The sequence below is a fragment of the Panthera leo genome, chromosome A1 (genome assembly GCF_018350215.1).
Source record: "Panthera leo isolate Ple1 chromosome A1, P.leo_Ple1_pat1.1, whole genome shotgun sequence".
NCBI classification, from domain to species: Eukaryota; Metazoa; Chordata; class Mammalia; order Carnivora; family Felidae; genus Panthera; species Panthera leo.
Genome location: NC_056679.1, coordinates 11,208,267 through 11,226,596, shown reverse-complemented (window position 1 = coordinate 11,226,596; position 18,330 = coordinate 11,208,267). Strand labels below are relative to the sequence as shown.

The 18,330-nt window shown below is 38.6% G+C and overlaps 1 protein-coding gene across 12 annotated transcripts in view; it reads right to left on the bottom strand.

Moving 5' to 3' along the window:
• The window catches only part of FRY (FRY microtubule binding protein), a 340,234-nt gene that overhangs the window by 130,746 nt on the left and 191,158 nt on the right, over positions 1-18,330 (bottom strand). For 10 of the 12 annotated variants that reach the window (XM_042948349.1, XM_042947801.1, XM_042947961.1 and 7 more), the window contains 4 exons: positions 12,151-12,254; positions 11,565-11,673; positions 9,562-9,648; positions 143-314 (listed from right to left, as the gene is read on the bottom strand). In XM_042948349.1, the coding sequence (XP_042804283.1) occupies positions 143-314; positions 9,562-9,648; positions 11,565-11,673; positions 12,151-12,254 (472 nt within the window). Of the gene's footprint in view, positions 1-142; positions 315-2,306; positions 2,927-9,561; positions 9,649-11,564; positions 11,674-12,150; positions 12,255-18,330 lie in introns of those variants that run through there. The other 2 variants (XM_042948440.1, XM_042948485.1) reach the window with 2 other exon arrangements.

Below are 18,330 nucleotides of genomic sequence, written 5' to 3'. Positions count from 1 at the left end.
AATCATTCAAAACAATTAATGTTGGAATGTTACAGCTACTTGTATAAAAATGTTTTAACAGCGTACCTCACTGAGGGTAAGTATCCATTGGTCATTAGAAGGGCTTACCAAGGCCCACCTCTAACACATCTCTGAGACCCACCTATCATTTTGGCTTCTTCTTCAGTTAGCGTTTTACTCAAATATGTTTTCTTCACTCTCAATGTGTTTCCTGAAGGGAGAACAGCTCCTGTCACCGGCATGGGGGGTTCACCGTCTTTCTGCTGCAAGCTGTCGGCTATTACTAAGAATGCCCGTAAACCAATGTTCATTCTCTGTAAGAGATAATGTGTTCATAACAAAAAGAAAAACCCAATTATTGTTGTGGAATTAAACCATCGGCCTTTGAGAGAAGTCAGCATGGCTTGCTATCCAGATTAGTATGAGAAAGTAATTTAAAAGGCACAAGAATTTAGGCCAAACCTATGAACGTTAAATTGAGTTTCTGTCACTATTTGTTGGGACAGCAGAGGAAGACAACTGGAAAGATTTTCACCCTACTTGGAGGGTACGTTTGAGAGGGTCATGCTCATCCTGTTTGGGGAATCCTGGTGAACCTCAAAGGGAAAGGCAGTCATCCTCTGGAGCAGCTGCAACTAAGGGAAACTGAGGTAAACAAAGGGCTCATAGGTCACCTGAGGGAGAGAGATGCCCTGTGTGTTAATTCACAAAGACTGAATGAAAACAAACAGGAGTTACAAATGTGAATCACAAAATAAAAATGGTCTGCTCTGAATTGCGGGTTGATGACTCTTGATTCAAAAAGACTGGCGAGTTTGAAAATAAATTTTAAAAGTTCAATGCCGCTGAACTTGTTACTGATAAAAAACACATGGGCTTATAAGAAGACATGCCATTCGGGGCCAGATCTTTATCACCCTCAGGCTCAGGTAAGGCATAATAGTGGCTCTGAAAGATCACTGAGAGATGGTTGCTACCAGTAGCAATATCTTGAAAGGTCCCAAAGTACTAAAACATCTGTACTTCCTTAACAGCCATGTGTAATGCGTTTATACTCAAATTTTCATGAAGTAATACATGAATACACATTACATGAAGTAATGTTTCCAAAGCAGGCTACTACCCAACAGCAGAAAATAATAATTATTGCTACCAACAACGATACTCTAGTTATAATTTACTGAGCCCCTAAAATCTGTCCAGAACTGCTCATTAGTTCTCATTTCAAAAACAGCCATGCAAGGAAAGTGTAATTATTCCTATTTTTCAGGTGAAGAAACTGAGGCCATACAAGAAGTAGGTGGGAAGCTATACCCAAGTCAAGTTTGCCCCAGTTGCCTATTCTGTGATATAAGATTATATCCTATAACAAAAAAACAATACAGACTTCTTTTCATTTTGAAACCATTCAAGCTTCAAGGGACACTGATATGATATTTTAACCAGGATTTGGTGAACAATTTTCTGGCTCATTTGTGCTGATCCAATGTGTACTTTATGATTTTATAGCCTTCAATAATATTCTGTCTCCAGTTTCTAGAAGGAAACAGTATTAACTTTAAAAGATTTAACTGTGTATTAAAAGTCCACTCATTTCCTCATTCATTTTAGTAGTTCGTGACATGTATTCTAGGCTTATGTATCTTTCTCAAGACATAGTAATGTTTTGGGTGAGGAAGTGGAATGTTCAATTCGGGAAATGCAATGCAAATAGAATAACTGTGGATTGCTGTCACTGGCCAAGTCTGTTATTTGCAAGTGGTATATCCAATTTATGAACTGCCCTGGCCAGTTCTCTGAGTTTTCCTTCCCTCTGGATAACACTGGGACATATATTTTCAATTTAGCTTCACAATTTCTTTTTGTATTTTATATAGTTCTGCATCGTACCTCTCCATTTTATTATTTGTCTACTCTTAGGAAATTATTTAACTCTTCCAAGTCCAAGTCTCAGCTTCCTTTCTATAAAATGAAGATAGTGATACCTCGTGATCAGGCAGGGCTATGGTAAGAATTAATGCCTGAAAAGTTCCTGCTGGTAATTATATATTTTTAGGTTTGAATCTATACTTGATTTTTTTAAAGTCAGGTTTATAGAGACATAATTTGCATAGAGTAAAACATACACAGTTGCACAGTTCTTTGAGTTTTGAGAAACTTAGACAGTCAGGTAACTGTCATCACATTCAAGATACAAAGTTATTTCCATCATCCCCAAAAGTTCCCTCATGCCTCTTTAGAGTCAGTCCACTTTCCATCCCAGCCTCTGACAGTCGTTGTCTAATTTCTGCCTTCTAGTATCTCACCTTTTCCAGAATGGAATGGAACAGTACATCGTCTTTTGTGTCTTGCTTCTTTCACATAGCATCAAGCTTTTGAGACGTTGTTGCAATAGAAGTCATTTGTTCCTTTGTTTGTTTTCATTGCTGAATAGTATTCCACTACATTGATGATGCACACAACTTGTTCAGCCACTCACCAGCTGTTGAACATGAGTTGCTTTCCTGTTTTTAGTTACATCAATAAAGCTTATTCTAAAATTTATAGGGAAAGTATAAGGAATGAGGATAACCAACAGAATGCTGAAAAAGAAGAAAAAATTGGAGGACTAGTATGTCCTCATTTAAAAATGTTTATTCTATGAATAAATATTCATAGAAACCTTTTTGGAACTTTTGGAGCTTTAATTTCTCTTGGATAAATACCTTGGAGTAGAAATGGTGGATCATACAGTAAGCGTGTGTTTAAATTTAAAGGAAATTGCCGAACTGTTCTCTAAAATGGTGGTGCCTTTTTGTGTTCTCACCAAAGTAGTATCAAGTTCCAGGTGCTCAACATCCTTCTCAGCACGTCTCAGTGTGGTTTTAACTTGCATTTCCCTCATGACTAATGATGTTGAACATCTTTTCATAGGTTTCTCGGTCATTTGTATGTCTTCTTTGGGGAAGAGGCTGTTCATTTTGCCCATTTAAAAAATGGAGTTGTTACTGTTGAGCTGTGAGAGTTCTTTATATCCTAGATACAAGTGCTTTATCGATATGTTTTGCAAATAGTTTCTTCCCAGTCAGCTACTCTATGCTTTATTAACAGTCTCTCTTAAAGTGCAGACACATTTTTATTATGATGATGTTTGATTTACCAATTTTTTTTTTGTAATTCATGATTTTTGTGTCCTAAGAAATTTTTGTCCACTCAAAGATTACAAAGATTTTATCGTATGTTTTCTTCTGGAAGATTTATAATGTTGGATTTTACACTTAGGTTTACGATACATTTTGACTTAATTTTTGCTTACTGTGCAAATTATGGGTTGAACTTCCTTATTTTGCAAGTGGATGTCCAATTGTTCAGCACCATTAATTGAAAAGGCTACCCTTTATCCATGGAAATAACTTGAAAATGTTGTTGAAAATAACGTGGCCATATATATGTGGGTCTATTTTTGGAGTCTCTTTTCTGTTCCATTAGTCTTTAAAATCACTTTTCTGCCAGCACTACGCTATTGTAGCTTTTCAGTATGTTTGGAAATCAGGACATACTAGTCCTCCAATTTTTCTTCTTCTTTTTCAGCATTATGTTGGTTATTCTAATTCCTTATACTTTCCATATAAATTTTAGAGTAAGTTTATTGATTTCTATAGAAAATGCTACAAGGATTTTAACTGGGATTATTAATGGGATTATCGTTTAACATATATAGATTTGGGGACAACTGACTTTTTTATAGTCTTAAATCTTTCAGTCCACAAACAGTATTTCTCTCTGTTTATTTGGGTTGCCTATGATTTTCCTCAACATCTTTTACTTTTCAGTACATAAATCTTATACATAATTGTTAGCTTTAGTGCTAAGTACTTTGTTTTCATTGCTGTGATAAATTGTTCAGTTTCTTTTTTTTTTTTTTTCTTTTTTTAATTTACATCCAAGTTAGTTAGGATATAGTACAATAATGATTTCAGGAGTAGATTCCTTACCCATTTAGCCCATCCCGTCTCCCACAACCCCTCCAGTAACTCTCTGTTTGTTCTCCATATTTAAGAGTCTCTTATGTTGTCCTCCTCCCTGTTTTTATATTATTTTTGCTTCCCTTCCCTTTTGTTCATCTGTTCTGTGTCTTAAAGTCCCCATATGAGTGAAGTCATATGATATTTTTCTTTCTCTAATTTCACTTAGCATAATACCCTCTAGTTCCATCCACATAGTTGCAAATGGCAAGATTTCATTCTTTTTGATTGCCGAGTAATACTCCATTGTATATATATACCACATCTTCTTTATCCATTCATCCATCGATGGACATTTGGGCTCTTTCCATACTTTGGCTACTGTTGATAGTGCTGCTATAAACATTGGGGTGCATGCCCCCCTTCAAAACAGCATACCTGTATCCCTTGGATAAATACCTAGTAGTGCAATTGTTGGGTCACAGGGTAGTTCTATTTTTAATTTTTTGAGGAACCTCCATACTGTTTTCCAGAGTGGCTGCACCAGCTCGCATTGCCACCAACAATGCAAAAGATCCTCTTTCTCCACATCGTCACCAACATCTGCTGTTGCCTGAGTTGTTAATGCTAGCCATTCTGACAGGTGTAAGGTGGTATCTCATTGTGGTTTTGATTTGGATTTCCCTGATGATGAGTGAAGCTGAGCATTTTTTCATGTGTTGGTTGACCATCTGGATGTCTTCTTTGGAGAAGTGTCTATTCCTATCTTTTGCCCATTTCTTCACTGGATTATTTGTTTTCTGGGTGTTGAGTTTGTTAAGTCTTTATAGATTTTGGATACTAGCCCTTTATTTGATATGTCATTTGAAAATATCTTCTCCCATTCTGTTGGTTGCCTTTTAGTTTTGCTGATTGTTTCCTTCACTGTGCAGAAGCTTTTTATTTTGATGAGGTCCCAATAGTTCAGTTTTGCTTTTGTTTCCCTTGCCTCTGGAGACATGTTGAGCAAGAAGTTGCTGCGGCCAAGATCAAAGAGGTTTTTGCCTGCTTTCTCCTCCAGGATTTTGATGGCTTCCTGTCTTACATTTAGGTCTTTCATCCATTTTGACTTTATTTTGCGTATGGGGTAAGAAAGTGGTCCAGGTTCATTTTTCTGCATGTCGCTGTCCAGTTTTCCCAGCACCACTTGCTGAAGAGACTGTCTTTATTCCATTGGATATTCTTTCCTGCTTTGTCAAAGATTAGCTGGCCATACGTTTGTGGGTCCATTTCTGGGTTCTCTATTCTGTTCCATTGATCTGAGTGTCCGTTTTTGTGCCAGTACCATCGTGTCTTGATGATTACAGCTTTGTAATACAGCTTGAAGTCTGGGATTGTGATGCCTCCTGCTTTGGTTTTCTTTTTCAAGATTGCTTTGGCTATTCAGGGTCTTTTCTGGTTCCATACAAATTTTAGGATTGTTTGTTCTAGCTCCGTGAAAAATGCTGGTGTTATTATGATAGGGATTGCATTGACTATGTAGATTGCTTTGGGTAGTATCGACATTTTAACAATATTTGTTCTTCCTATCCAGGAACATGGAATATTTTTCCATTTTTTCGTGTCTTTCTCAGTTTCTTTCATTAGCTTTCTATAGTTTTCAGTGTATAGATTTTTCACCTCTTTGGTTAGATTTATTCCTAGGTATTTTATGGTTTTTGGTGCAATTGTAAATGGGATCGATTCCTTGATTTCTCTTTCTGTTGCTTCATTGTTGGTGTATAGGAATGCAACCAATTTCTGTGCATTGATTTTATATCCTGCAACTTTTCTGAATCCATGGATCAGTTCTGGCAGTTTTTTGGTGGAATCTTTTGGGTTTTCCATATAGAGTATCATGTCATCTGCGAAGAGTTAAAGTTTGACCTCCTCCTGGCCGATTTGGATGCCTTTTATTTCTTTGTGTTGTCTGATTGCTGAGGCTAAGACTTCCAATACTATGTTGAATGACAGTAGTGAGAGTGGACATCCCTGTCTTGTTCCTGACCTGAGGGGGAAAGCTCTCAGTTTTTCCCCATTGAAGATATTAGTGTGGGGTCATTCATAAATGGCTTTTATGATCTTGAGGCATAATCCTTCTATCCCTACTTTCTTGAGGATTTTTATCAAGAAAGGATGCTGTATTTTGTCCAACGATTTTTCTGCATCTGTTGAGAGGATTATGTGGTTCTTGTCCTTTCTTTCATTGATGTGAGGAAGCACATTAATTGTTTTGTGTATATTGAACCAGCCCTGCATCCCAGGTATAAATCCCACTTGGTCGTGGTGAATAATTTTTTTAATGTATTGTTGGATCCGGTTGGCTAATATCTTGTTGAGGATTTTTGCATCCATGTTCCTCAGGGAAACTGGTCTATAGTTCTCCTTTTTAGTGGAGTCTCTGTCTGGTTTTGGAATCAAGGTCATGCTGGCTTCATAGAAAGAGTTTGGAAGTTTTCCTTCCATTTCTATTTTTTGGAACAGCTTCAAGAGAATAGGTGTTAACTCTTCCTTAAATGTTTGGTAGAATTCCCCTGGAAAGCCATCTGGCCTTGCACTCTTGTTTTTTGGAGATTTTTGATTATGAATTCGACTTCTTTACTGGTTATGGGTCTGTTCAAATTTCCCATGTTTCAGTTTTGGTAATTTCCCTTCTTGTTTCCCTTCTTGTTTCAGTTTTGGTAGTGTATATGTTTCTAGGAATTTGTCCATTTCTTCCAGATTGCCCATTTTATTGGCGTATAATTGCTCATAATATTCTCTTATTATTGTTTTTATTTCTCCTGTGTTGGTTGTGATCTCTCCTCTTTCATTCTTGATTTTATTTATTTGGGTCCTTTCCTTTTTCTATTTGATCAAACTGTCTAGTGGTTTATCAATTTTGTTAATTCTTTCAAAGAACCAGCTTCTGGTTTCATTGATTTGTTCTACCGATATTTTTGGTTTCAATAGCATTGATTTATGCTCTAATCTATATAATTTCCTGTCTTCTGCTGGTTTTGGTTTTGGCTGTTCTTTAAGGTATAAGGTTAGGTTGTATATCTGAGATATTTCTTCCTTCTTTAGGAAGGCCTGGATTGCTATATACTTCCCTCTTATGACTGCCTTTGCTGTGTCCCAGAGGTAACATTGTTCGGTTTCTAATTGTTCATTACCATAATATAGAAATACATTGATTTTATATATTTATCTTTTTTTTTTTAAGTAGGCTCCTTCCCAACTTGGGGCTTGAACTCATGGCCCTGAGATCAAGAATCTCAAGCTCTACCAAATGAACCAGCCAGGTGCCCCTCTATATTTATCTTGTATCCTACAAACTTTCTAAAAAATTTTTAAAATTATTTTTATTTTTGAGAGGCAGAGAGAGACAGAGCGTAAGTTGGGGTGGGGCAGGGAGAGAGACACAGAATCTGAAGCAGGCTCCAGGCTCTGAACTTTCCGCACAGAGCTCAATGCAGGGCCTGAACCCACGAATGGCGAGATCATGACCTGCGCCAAAGTTCGACACTCAACCAACTGAGCCACCCAGGCACCCCTATCCTACAAACTGTCTAAAATAATGTATTAGCTAAGCCGAGTCTTTGGTAGTTTCTACATATGCAATCATGTTGTCTGTGAATAAAAAGAGTTTTGTTTCTTCATTTCCAATCTTTATGCCTTTTATTTCTTCTTTTTGTCTCTGGTGCTGGCTAGGACATCCAGTTCCATGTTATTTTAGGTCATGACAAAAATTAGAGAAATGGATGACCTAGAAACTTCTCACAGATGAGTAAGTTCTTATGATGATGAAGATGCATATAGAAGCCATCTCAGTCTGAACTAAAATGGGATACTTACCTGGAAATTATTGGACTGTTGAGTGGTGATGCACTATAAACTTCGTAGTAAGAAAATCATTTACATCTCTAGGCACTGTTCCACAAGCTATTTCCAAAATATGATTTAAGACACAATTTGAATACGTTTCTTGGGCAACTGTGACCTACAACATATTTTATCAAGTGTGACATCTACTTTATAGACTATCCTCATCCTTGTGTGTGCTATTGAGTGAGATCACAGATCTGCCTTTAAGCTTCTAATCACCAACTAGTGATAAACTCTTCCATAACCATATAAGCTCAGGAGAAATGGAAGAAGATACTCAAATGTCTTTTTGTAGTTTTAAAAATTAAAAACCCCATAATTCCAATTGTTCTGTACAAAGAGGTTAACCAATTATTCATTGACTGAGGAGTCTGAGGAAAGAATAAAGGGTAAATTTTATACATGGTGATGATGATGGTAGCTTTCAGTATGTTCTTTTTAGACTAATAACCTGGTAATTCTGAGGGCTGTTAAAGCCATGACTCCTGAGAAGTGAAAATATTTTGAGAAACTTCCCAGCAGGAGAAGACTCTTTACCTAGGGTTCTGGGCCCCATTCTAGCCCAAATGTTCTGGATTTGCATCAACTCTGTCCCTCTTCCCTTGACCCTGGCTGTAGCCATTCCAGAAGACTGTGATGTCATTAGACACAAGACAAAAACTCCCATTTTGGGGCTTCTCCAGCTGTCCCTAGACACATGGCAACCTTAGCACAAAGAAGAGAATACAGGCTGTGGAACCAGGAGATGTGGTTCCTTTTGCTATTAACCAGCTGCTGATTTCGAGCCTCTGCCCTTACTGACAGAATGAAGGAGCCAGACAAAATAGTACAGTGATGATACGAACATTCCTTTTTAAAAAAATTTCTATGGTGGGTTTTTTTTTTGTTTTTTTTTTTGGTTTGGTTTTTTTTTTTTTTTTTTTTTTTTGGTTTTGTTTTGTTGCTTAAGAGCTTGTAATGTCACAGTATCACAATTATTCTATGAGTGATCTAGAAAAGTATTTTGTTCATTTTCCTGGCAAAAAAAAGTTGAAGCTCAGAGATAAATGTCTTAGAGCTAGTTTAAGTGGTAAGGCCTGTGTCAAGGGGCAAATCCAATACTGTTGCCTTCTGGTTTAGTGTTCTTTCTACAGTATCATAGGGAAAAGACTGCAAAGAGGCACCCTGCCAGGCACAGTTCTGTTGGCCACCAGTGTTCTTAAAGTTTAAACTGGGATGTGCTTCTCATTTGCATAGGTCACTCCAACCATGTGTTGTGCCCATCACTTTCAGGATCTGCCTGGCCCTTGAGTTGTGACGCTGCCACAGAAACATAGATCGTACATCACTCGATTTCATTCAATTTTAGTATTTTATTATCACATGCGTTCATTCTTCTCTGTTTCAACACTTCCCAGGACTCAACTTGTTCATCTGCATCAAAACAGCTATAAGTACTGACTTGTCTAAAAGAAAACACCATGACCTGTAGTGGCAAATTATCTTTTGGGGCAAGGTTTGCTCTATCATCGAAGCACAGAATATGGTGGCACATAAACTTGCTATCATCCTAAGTCTGTTCACCCAAAACCTGACTCCTGAAATTCCATCATCTATGATTGTTAGTCAAATAAACATGGACAGAAAGAAACAGAAGACTTTTCAAGAAAATGGCCTTCGCCCTATTCCCCAAAGTCGCAAAGCAAAGGTACGGCTCGGTTAGAAGTACATAAAAGGATCATTTCATTCATACCTCTGGGTTGAGGCTGAAAGCTTTTGCTGGTTTTCCCACACAGAGAAAATCAAAAATAATTTCTTTCATTGCAAAATCTAAGCGTTCCTGTAGTGGAAAAGAGACAACAAAACAAAGATTTTAAAATACAAATTCAGTGTGAAGTGTCTGTTTTCATTTTAGGCCACCAACAGGTGGTTGCTACAAGAAGCAAGATGCTGTTCAGTTTTATGCATTAAGAGAATCCCTGAAGGAAGACCATGCCCCTTAGAGCCTTGGGTGAGGCTGCCCGTTTTCATGTGATGTACAGAGATGCTTTTGTTATGTAAAATGTGGAATTTAGCCCCTAAAGCCTGGAATGACGAATGATAAAACAAAAAACAAAAAACAAATCCCCCAAATGAAAAACCAAAACACTTGGAATGTCTGGGCTTAAATACAGTCTCAACACTTTCTGCTTGTAAAGCAAATGCTGATCACCTCTTGAAACTCAGTTTAAAATATACGTTTAAAAATACCACTGCAAAATGACCATCTTCTTCTATTCTCTAACGTTTCAAATCCTTGGACTCATATTATAATGGACAATGTCTGAAAGCGAAATGAACAATCAACAAATAAGACATACTATGATTACGTAAGTGAGAAAGCAGAAGCCAGATTCTAATGGTTTGAGACAGTGGCTGCTATGATATGACTGGTTCATTTTAAACAATATTCTGGAATAAGCAAAACACATTCTCAGGCACGTGATAACTATATGCAGAAAAATCACATTAATTCATCTGCCCAAAAAGCAAGAAACGTCTTTTCCCTAAGAGCAAATATGACAGAGGCATCTCATTATCCGAACACATAGAGAGATATTATACATTACTAGTCTGTGAAGTAACGACTGACCCTTACATCTTTATATCAATGTCAATTGTACTAATAGTATTTTCATGCCTATAATTTCCCTTTATCCACACAGCATTCTGAAGTACACTGGGTGAGCATTTCCCTCCACGTTTTACAGTTCATTTTACAGTTCAAGACACAGAAGAAAGATGCTTGCTCTCTGACTTGTTTAAGGGTATAGAGCTGGCTTGTAGCAGAGGCTGAACTGGGATAATTATCTTTTCACATTGTTCTGTAAGTCACGAGGAAGTCGAAGTTGGGATACAACCATTTACCCACAAAGTGTGATTTAAAAAGTAAAAATCTTGGGTCTAAATAGTAAACTAAATACTAAAATCTATGCTTACCATTATTGGACCCAGTTTTTAAGGAAATTAGTACCTTTAAGTTCTTAGAAAAGTTCCTGGCAGGGGAGCCTGGGTGGCTCAGTTGGTGAAGCATCTGACTTCAGCTCAGGTCACGATCTCATGGCTCCTGAGTGCAAGCCCCCCATCAGGCTTTGTGCTGACTGCTCAGAGCCTGGAGCCTCTTTTGGATTCTGTGTTTTTGTCTGTCTCTGCCCCTTCCCTGCTCATGCTCATGCACTGTCTCTCTCTCTCTCAAAAATAAATAAACATTAAAAAATTAAAAAAAAAAAAGTTCCTGGCTAAGAGTAAGTGCTTGATAAATTCTAATATTCCTATTCATGCTTCTTTCTCACGGGGCGAAAGAGCATTTTTATTCACTCCTCAAATTTCACAAAGCGATCTTTTGATTTCCTCCAAACACCAGACTCTTGGCTTCCTCCTGACTTGCAGAATCCAGAGCAGAGCATCGGGACAAAACAGGGACTGGGAGTCAAGAGGCCCTTTTACTAATAGGTTCTATGGCCTTGGATGAGTCACTTAAACTCTCTCAGCTCCTTCATGTGACAGACGCTGAAAACACTTGACGTACCCATGTCACTATTTGTTTTGAAGAAAAAAAAAAAAAGCTACGTGTGAAAACACTGACAACACCATCCTGCAAAGTCTTTCCACATAAGCTATTACTTCAGACTTTTCACCTGGTAGTACTTGCTAGGAAGGAGACTGGCTACTTGAAGGCAGTTAGATCATTCCCACTGCCAGAAGCTTCTCCATTACCTGCGCAATGAACTGGATGATTTTCACAAAGATGTTCAGAGGCATATCCCTTGGCACCACACCACGGGACCCTTTGGGGAAAAGTGTTGTGATGATGGTTATAAGACGGCTGAAAGATAGGGAGAAAAAAAGAGAACACAAGCAAGATTGGCTGAGCTCCAGTCCTGTAAGTGAAAACGGCAGATGTTTCATCTTATCTAAGTATCAGAGAGAATTCAGAAAAAGAAAACAAACCACTTCATCCCTTTTTCATCAGCATAATTACTCTATCAAGTTTTTCTGCAAAACTAAGGGCAGTGGGAAGATTATAGCCGTGTGCTTTGTTAACACGGTGAAGGCAACCTTGGCCGTGGAAGCTTGCCATCCTAGTAGAGGCTGAAATTTCTGTAATGGCTGCTGAGCTACTGACTAAGCAAAGACTGAAAATGTCCTTAGGACTTAGATCTTTTAGAAAGTGTCAACTTTGAATAGTTTCTACTTTGGTTAGTATAGGTAGCAGTAAAACAAAACACCCTCTTTATTGGCTGAGTAATGGTTACCATTAACTCAGTGAGGTAGTTACCATTAACCCAAACCAGATCCTTACCTCTGAGTAGCTGTGTTGCTTTCACATTTAATTCGAATCATGTAAACCCAGAGTAATCTGTATAGAGATTCCAGTGCAACCCGAGCCATCTTGGGGTCTTTATTCTGCAACAGAAACCAGCATGTAAGATAGCATTAGATTTAAGATTTAATTAATATTACATGGTAAAAAAAAAAAAAAAAAGATTAAATGGTACTGTATGGAATGTATGGAGATTATTCTTTTCTGAATGGCTTAGAAATGCAGGGCCCCTACAAGGCACTGCATCATCTGGGATTTATGGGGTATTTGCATCCGGGTGTCCATTGTGTAAATAATCTATGAGGAGGGATCCAAATAGCCATGAGGGCAGGGCAGAGTGGTTCCGGGGGAAGTCATGTCATTCTCTCTTTGCCAAGGTGAATACTTGAAATTGCCTTCTTCCTCCAGCCCTAGGGAACCTGCATTCTCTAGCACTAAGAGAATAATTAATCTCTTCTTTCTAGTGTTGATTATGCCCTTGTAAACATTGTTTTTGTTTTGATTCCCCAAGTTCCCTACCCACCCCCCCCCCCCACTGCCTGAATCTAATTACCCACCAACATTTATTGAGATGAATGTGTACTAGGCACTGCGTTAGAACATGGGATATAGAGATAAAAGATAATCCCTTTCCCTAAATTGTTTACAACCTCTGGGGGATGGGAGATGGATAAAAAGCAATCAACTCTAAGGCAGTAGAAAAAACTGGTAGGCACAGGAGCTAAAGAATGAAAACAGGAAAAAAGACAAGCTATGGCAAGCTCAAGGAAGGTCAGGAAAAATTTTAAGGGGCACATGAAAACTCAGATGAACTTTAATCCAATCATTTACTCATGTGTTCATTCAACAAACATTTGAGTGGCTACAGTGGGCCAGGTACTGTGCTTGGCACAATATGAAACTTTGCACGGTGTAAAAGGATGATGGGAAGGGAGAGCGTGTGGAAGCTAAGACTGCTGAAGAAGACCAGTCATGTCTCATACCCTGGCAATAGTTTGTATTCCAGTGCCTAGGGCCAGATGAAGGAGCAGGGGCTGATGAGGGTTATGAGGAAGGCAAGGGTGATGTGTGGGACCCTGCATGCCAGGTTAACAAAGGGGACCAGGGTTCTCCTGATGGTGACAGGAAGCCACTAAGATCAAGGAGACCACGGAAGAAGTCCCCACACCTTGCGGAAAGGAACAGAGGCAGACCAACTGTGACAGAGCTGCTGGCTTCTGGGTAATAACAGGCCAGAGAGGAAGCAACGGATTCTTTCCTTACTGTCCTGTCTTAATCTAATCATATTCCTCTTGATTTAAAAATCATGCACTGGATAGTTTCCCTGATGCCTGTGGGATCCAGGTAACATTTCTTGGCATGGCATAACTGACCGGTCAATATGTAGCTCTAATCTACCTTTTCTGCCTCCATCCTGCTTTTCCCCCACAAGCTTCCTCAACTGTAGCTAGGCCATGTTCATTCCATTTCCATGTCAAGAGTGGGTTCCTTCACCCCTTGCCCCTGCCTCCTTCTTTTCTATCAGGTGAACCCTACTCCTTCACAGTCAACTTGAACATCCCCTCTTTTGTGCAGGCTTCTCTGTTCCTCCCCAGGGTCCTCAATCTCATACCATTAAAGCTAATTATTCTGTCCTGAATGTCTTCTGACCTTCAAACAACCTCTAGCAAATGGTCTTGTTTAGATGTCGGAAAGGAAGGGGCATTATTTACTGTAATATCTATTAGAATTCCTGCCATTCTTCAAGGGGTCGATAAATGTTTCCTAAACCGTGTTTAAATGTCACTTTTAACTGTCTTACAAGTTTTTTGCTCTTACGTTACTTCTCTTCCCCTACTTATTTATCTTGTCATAATTGTCTTAGCTGTTTTATTCTTAGTGTAGATAATTTGGTACTGATTTTTGTAGAATTCATAAGTGTTTAGACATAAAGTTTATTTTTAGGCTATTTATGTAAATAAATTTTATGGAAAAGACTATAGAGAGTAGTTTTTTAGATTTAGGAAAAGTGGATTTCTTATGTCAAATTTTTGGTGTGATCATTATTATAAAATTCTAAATTTCTACATGCATTTAGGTCTGTTTTTAGAATTTTATTAGTCTGTCCATTCCTGTGCTAATACCATATCATTTTCAGTTTAACATGTGTTTTATTACTAGATTATACACCTGAACTAATATTACACTGTATGTTAACTAACTGGAACTTTTCTAGCTCTAGGGAAAAAAAGGCCCCGACTTTTTTTTAAGGCCCCACCTTTTTTAAAGCATACATTTATATACAAAGGACAATTTTTTGCTTGCTTGATTTGCCTGTTTGGTTACATAAAGAAACTTTAAGTAAACGACTAAACTGTAAAGTTGCATTTAAAATATTCCATCATTAAAAAACTGGGGTTATTGTGTTTTTCTAGATTTTTAAAATTTTTAATTTTTTTTTAAAGTTTACTTATTTATTTTGAGAGAGAGGGAGGGAGGAAGGGGGAGAGAGAGAGAGACAGAGAGAGCATATAAGCAGAGGAGGGGCAAAGAGGATGCCAAGCAGCCTTCTTGCTGACACCACACAGAGCCCAATCTGGGACTCAAACTCATGAGCTGTGAGATCACAACCTGCGCTGAAATCAGGAGTCGGACACTTAAGCGACTGAGCCACCCAGGCATCCCCTTCCTTAAGGGACTTCTAATCACCTCCTGGACATCTCAGTTCCATGATGTGGTACATGAGGGGGCCTTTGGCAATCTGGCTCCCCCATTACTACCTCCTAGGTTTGGTGCACCCCATGTCATTATATCCCTTCTGCAATTTCCTAAATGCCTCAAATGCCTTCCTACCCCTGGTCTATTTGGAAAACTTCTATCCCCTGGCGAGATTCAGTTAGGTGTTATCTCCTCTGTTAAATCCTCTATTACAACAACTATTTCTCCTCCCCTGCCCCCCCACCCCCTGCAGAGAGACTGCCAAGTGCCTCTACTCTCTGCTTCCAGAATGTTGTTCTACCCCTTTACGTTTCTTACCAGACTGTGAACTCCAGAATTTTGGTTTGTTCATTTTTGTGTCCTCAATGACTGCCATACAACAGGCTATCAGTAAATATCAATGTAAAAAAAGCAGACTGTGAGTAGTTGCAGAACAACTTGATGCATAAGCAAGATGTCTTTATCTAGAACCTATACAAGGAGGCAGTTTGACACAGTGGCATAGAACCATCCTGAACTGACCTCCTCCTAAGGACACAACAAATCTATAGCTACATATGGAACAGTTCCCTCTGGAAAGCACCTGAGAACTAGATGAACAGCTACTTTACAACAAAGGGTAAAAGAGCCACGTCAGGACAGGTAGGAGAGGCAGATACATGGTCTTGACAAAAAAACCCTACCCTCAGAGTGGTGACCCGCCACGGGGAGGGGTCTCATGAATAAGGAATTCCTCCCTGAGGAGCATGGAGTTTGTTTCCACATTAGCCACCCCATCCCTTGGGACCTGCATCAGAGAAATGAGCCCCCCAAATGTGTCACTTGGAAAATGAACAGGGCTTATATCCACGAGAGCAATAGGGCGGTAGGGAAAGAGAGAGTTTCTGCTCTTAAAAGGCTCACATGCAGATTCACTCTCCCTGGGACCCAGTGAAAAAGCAGCAGTCAGAGAAGAGCCTAGACCATATGTGAAGAAGATAAAGTTGCTGATATTAAGGCACGTGTTAGAAGGGCAAAAGACTGTTGGGACTCTGCCTAGGGATGGAGGCGCTGGTGGGTGACATTTTTACCTTCTTTCTCTACCTTGCTGGTGCTGGCACTGGGAAGTACTATTTTTGCACTCACTCTAACCAACCAGTGGCAACTCCCATCCCCCATGCCACTGCTTTGGATTTGCACCTCTTGTGTTGCTCCTATAATGTCGCCCCTGTGCCCCTTGACCTACCAAAGCCAGCATGCATGCACAGCCCACACAGGGGGATGCCCTTGAGTTTTAGGCTCTGGTGGCCAGGGGGATTGCATTTGTAGACCCTATGAGTCTTAAACAACCAGAGAGACAGTTCCAGAGACAACCAAGAGCTAGGGCAAAGTTAAATATTAAGGTTCATTGCTTACATAGGGCCACCCCCTTAAGACTGGGTGAGATAGCTATTTTGCCTAACACATAGAAACAAATAGAGAGAGTCAAACAAAATGAGGAAACAGAGGAATATATTCCCAACAAAAGAACAAGATAAAACCCAGGAGGAAAAAAAAAAAAAAACTTTACTGAAATGGAGATACATAATTTACCTGATAAGGAGTTAAAGTAATGGTCATAAAGACGCTCACTGAACTGAGGAGAAGAATGGATGCACACAGAAAGATTTCAACATAGAAGAAAAATAAGAAAAGATCAGAAAGTCCCAAACAGAAGTCACAGAGCTGAAGAACACAACTGACTGCACTAAAAAATATATTAAAAAGGTTTAACAGCAGACTAGATGAGGCAGAAGGAAGAATCAGTGATCTGGGAGACAGGGCAGTAGAACTCACCCAAATAGAAAAGCAGAAAGAAAAAAATAAAAAAAAAATAAAGATAGCTTAAGGGACCTATTAGACAACATCAAGCAGAATATAGGGCTTCCAGGAGGAAGAGAGAGAGAGAGAAAGGGGCAGAAAACTTATTTCAAGAAATAATGGCTAAAAACTTCCCTAAAAAACTTCCAAACAAGAATATTGTATGCAGCAAGATTATCATTTAGAATTAAAAAAGAGATAAGGATTTCTGCAGACAAGCAGAAGCTAAAGGAGTTCATCACCACTGAATTGGCCCTAAAAGAAATGTTGAAGAGACTGCATTAAGCTTAAAACAAAGGGCACACTAATTAGTGATAAGCGAACACATGAAAGTAAAAATCTCACAGGTAAAGGTAAACATATAGTAAAAAAAAAAGTGGACTAATCACTTATAGTTAGTATGAATGTTAAAAGACATAGTAAAATAACGATATACTAATTACTTAAGGAATACACAGAGATGTAAAATGTGACATCAAAAACACAAAAATGCAGAGTTTTAGAATGCATTCAAACTTAACTTGCTATCAACTTAAAATAGACTGTTAAATATATAGGCTGTTAGATGTGAGTCTCATGGTAACCACAAAGCAAAAACCTCTAAAAGATACATAAAAGATAATGAGGGGCATTGGGGTGGCTCAGTCAGTTAAGCTTCTGCCTCTTGATCTCGGCTTAGGTCATGATTTCACGGTTCGTGAGATTGAGCCTCACATCGGTCTCTGCACTTACGGCACGGATCCTGCTTGGGATTCTCTCTCCTCTCTCTCTGCCCATCCCCCACTTGCACTCTCTCTCTCAAAATAAATAAACTTAAAAAGATAATGAGAAAGGAATCTAAGCATAACACCACAGAAAGTCATCAAATTGCAAGGGTAAAAAGCAAGAGAAGAAGGGAAAAGAGAGAAACTACAAACAGCCAGAAAAAAATTAATAAAATAACAGTAAGTACAGACCTATGAGCAACTACTTTAAATGTAAATGGACTAAGTGCGCCAATCAAAAGACATAGGTTTGTTGAATGGATAAAAAACCCAAGACTCATATATGCTGCCTATAAGAGATTCACTTTAGATGTAAGGACACGTACAGACTGAAAGTGAAGGGATGGAACAAGATTCCATGCAAACAGAAACCAAAAGAAAGCTGGGGTAGCTGTCCTGACATCAGACAAAACAAACTTGAAAATAAAGACTATAATAAAAGACAGAGAAGGGTATTACATAATGACAAAGGGGGTCAATCCAACAAGAAAATACAACATCCATAAATATTTATACACCCAACATACAAGCACCTAAATGTATAAAATGAATATTAACAAACCTAAAGGGAGAGACTGACAACAACACAATAGTAAGTAGGGAACTTTAAAGCCCCACTTACGTCAATGGATAGATCACCTAGACAGAAAATCAATAGGGAAATATTGGCTTTAAATCACACATTAGACTTTAAATGGTACATTACACTAGATGGACTTAATAGATGTATACAGAACATTCTTTCCCAAGTCAGTAGAAAACACAATTCTACTCAAGTGCATGTGGAACATTTGCCAAGAGAGATCATACGTTAGTCCACAAAACAAGTCTAAATAAATTTAAGAGGACTGAAATCATA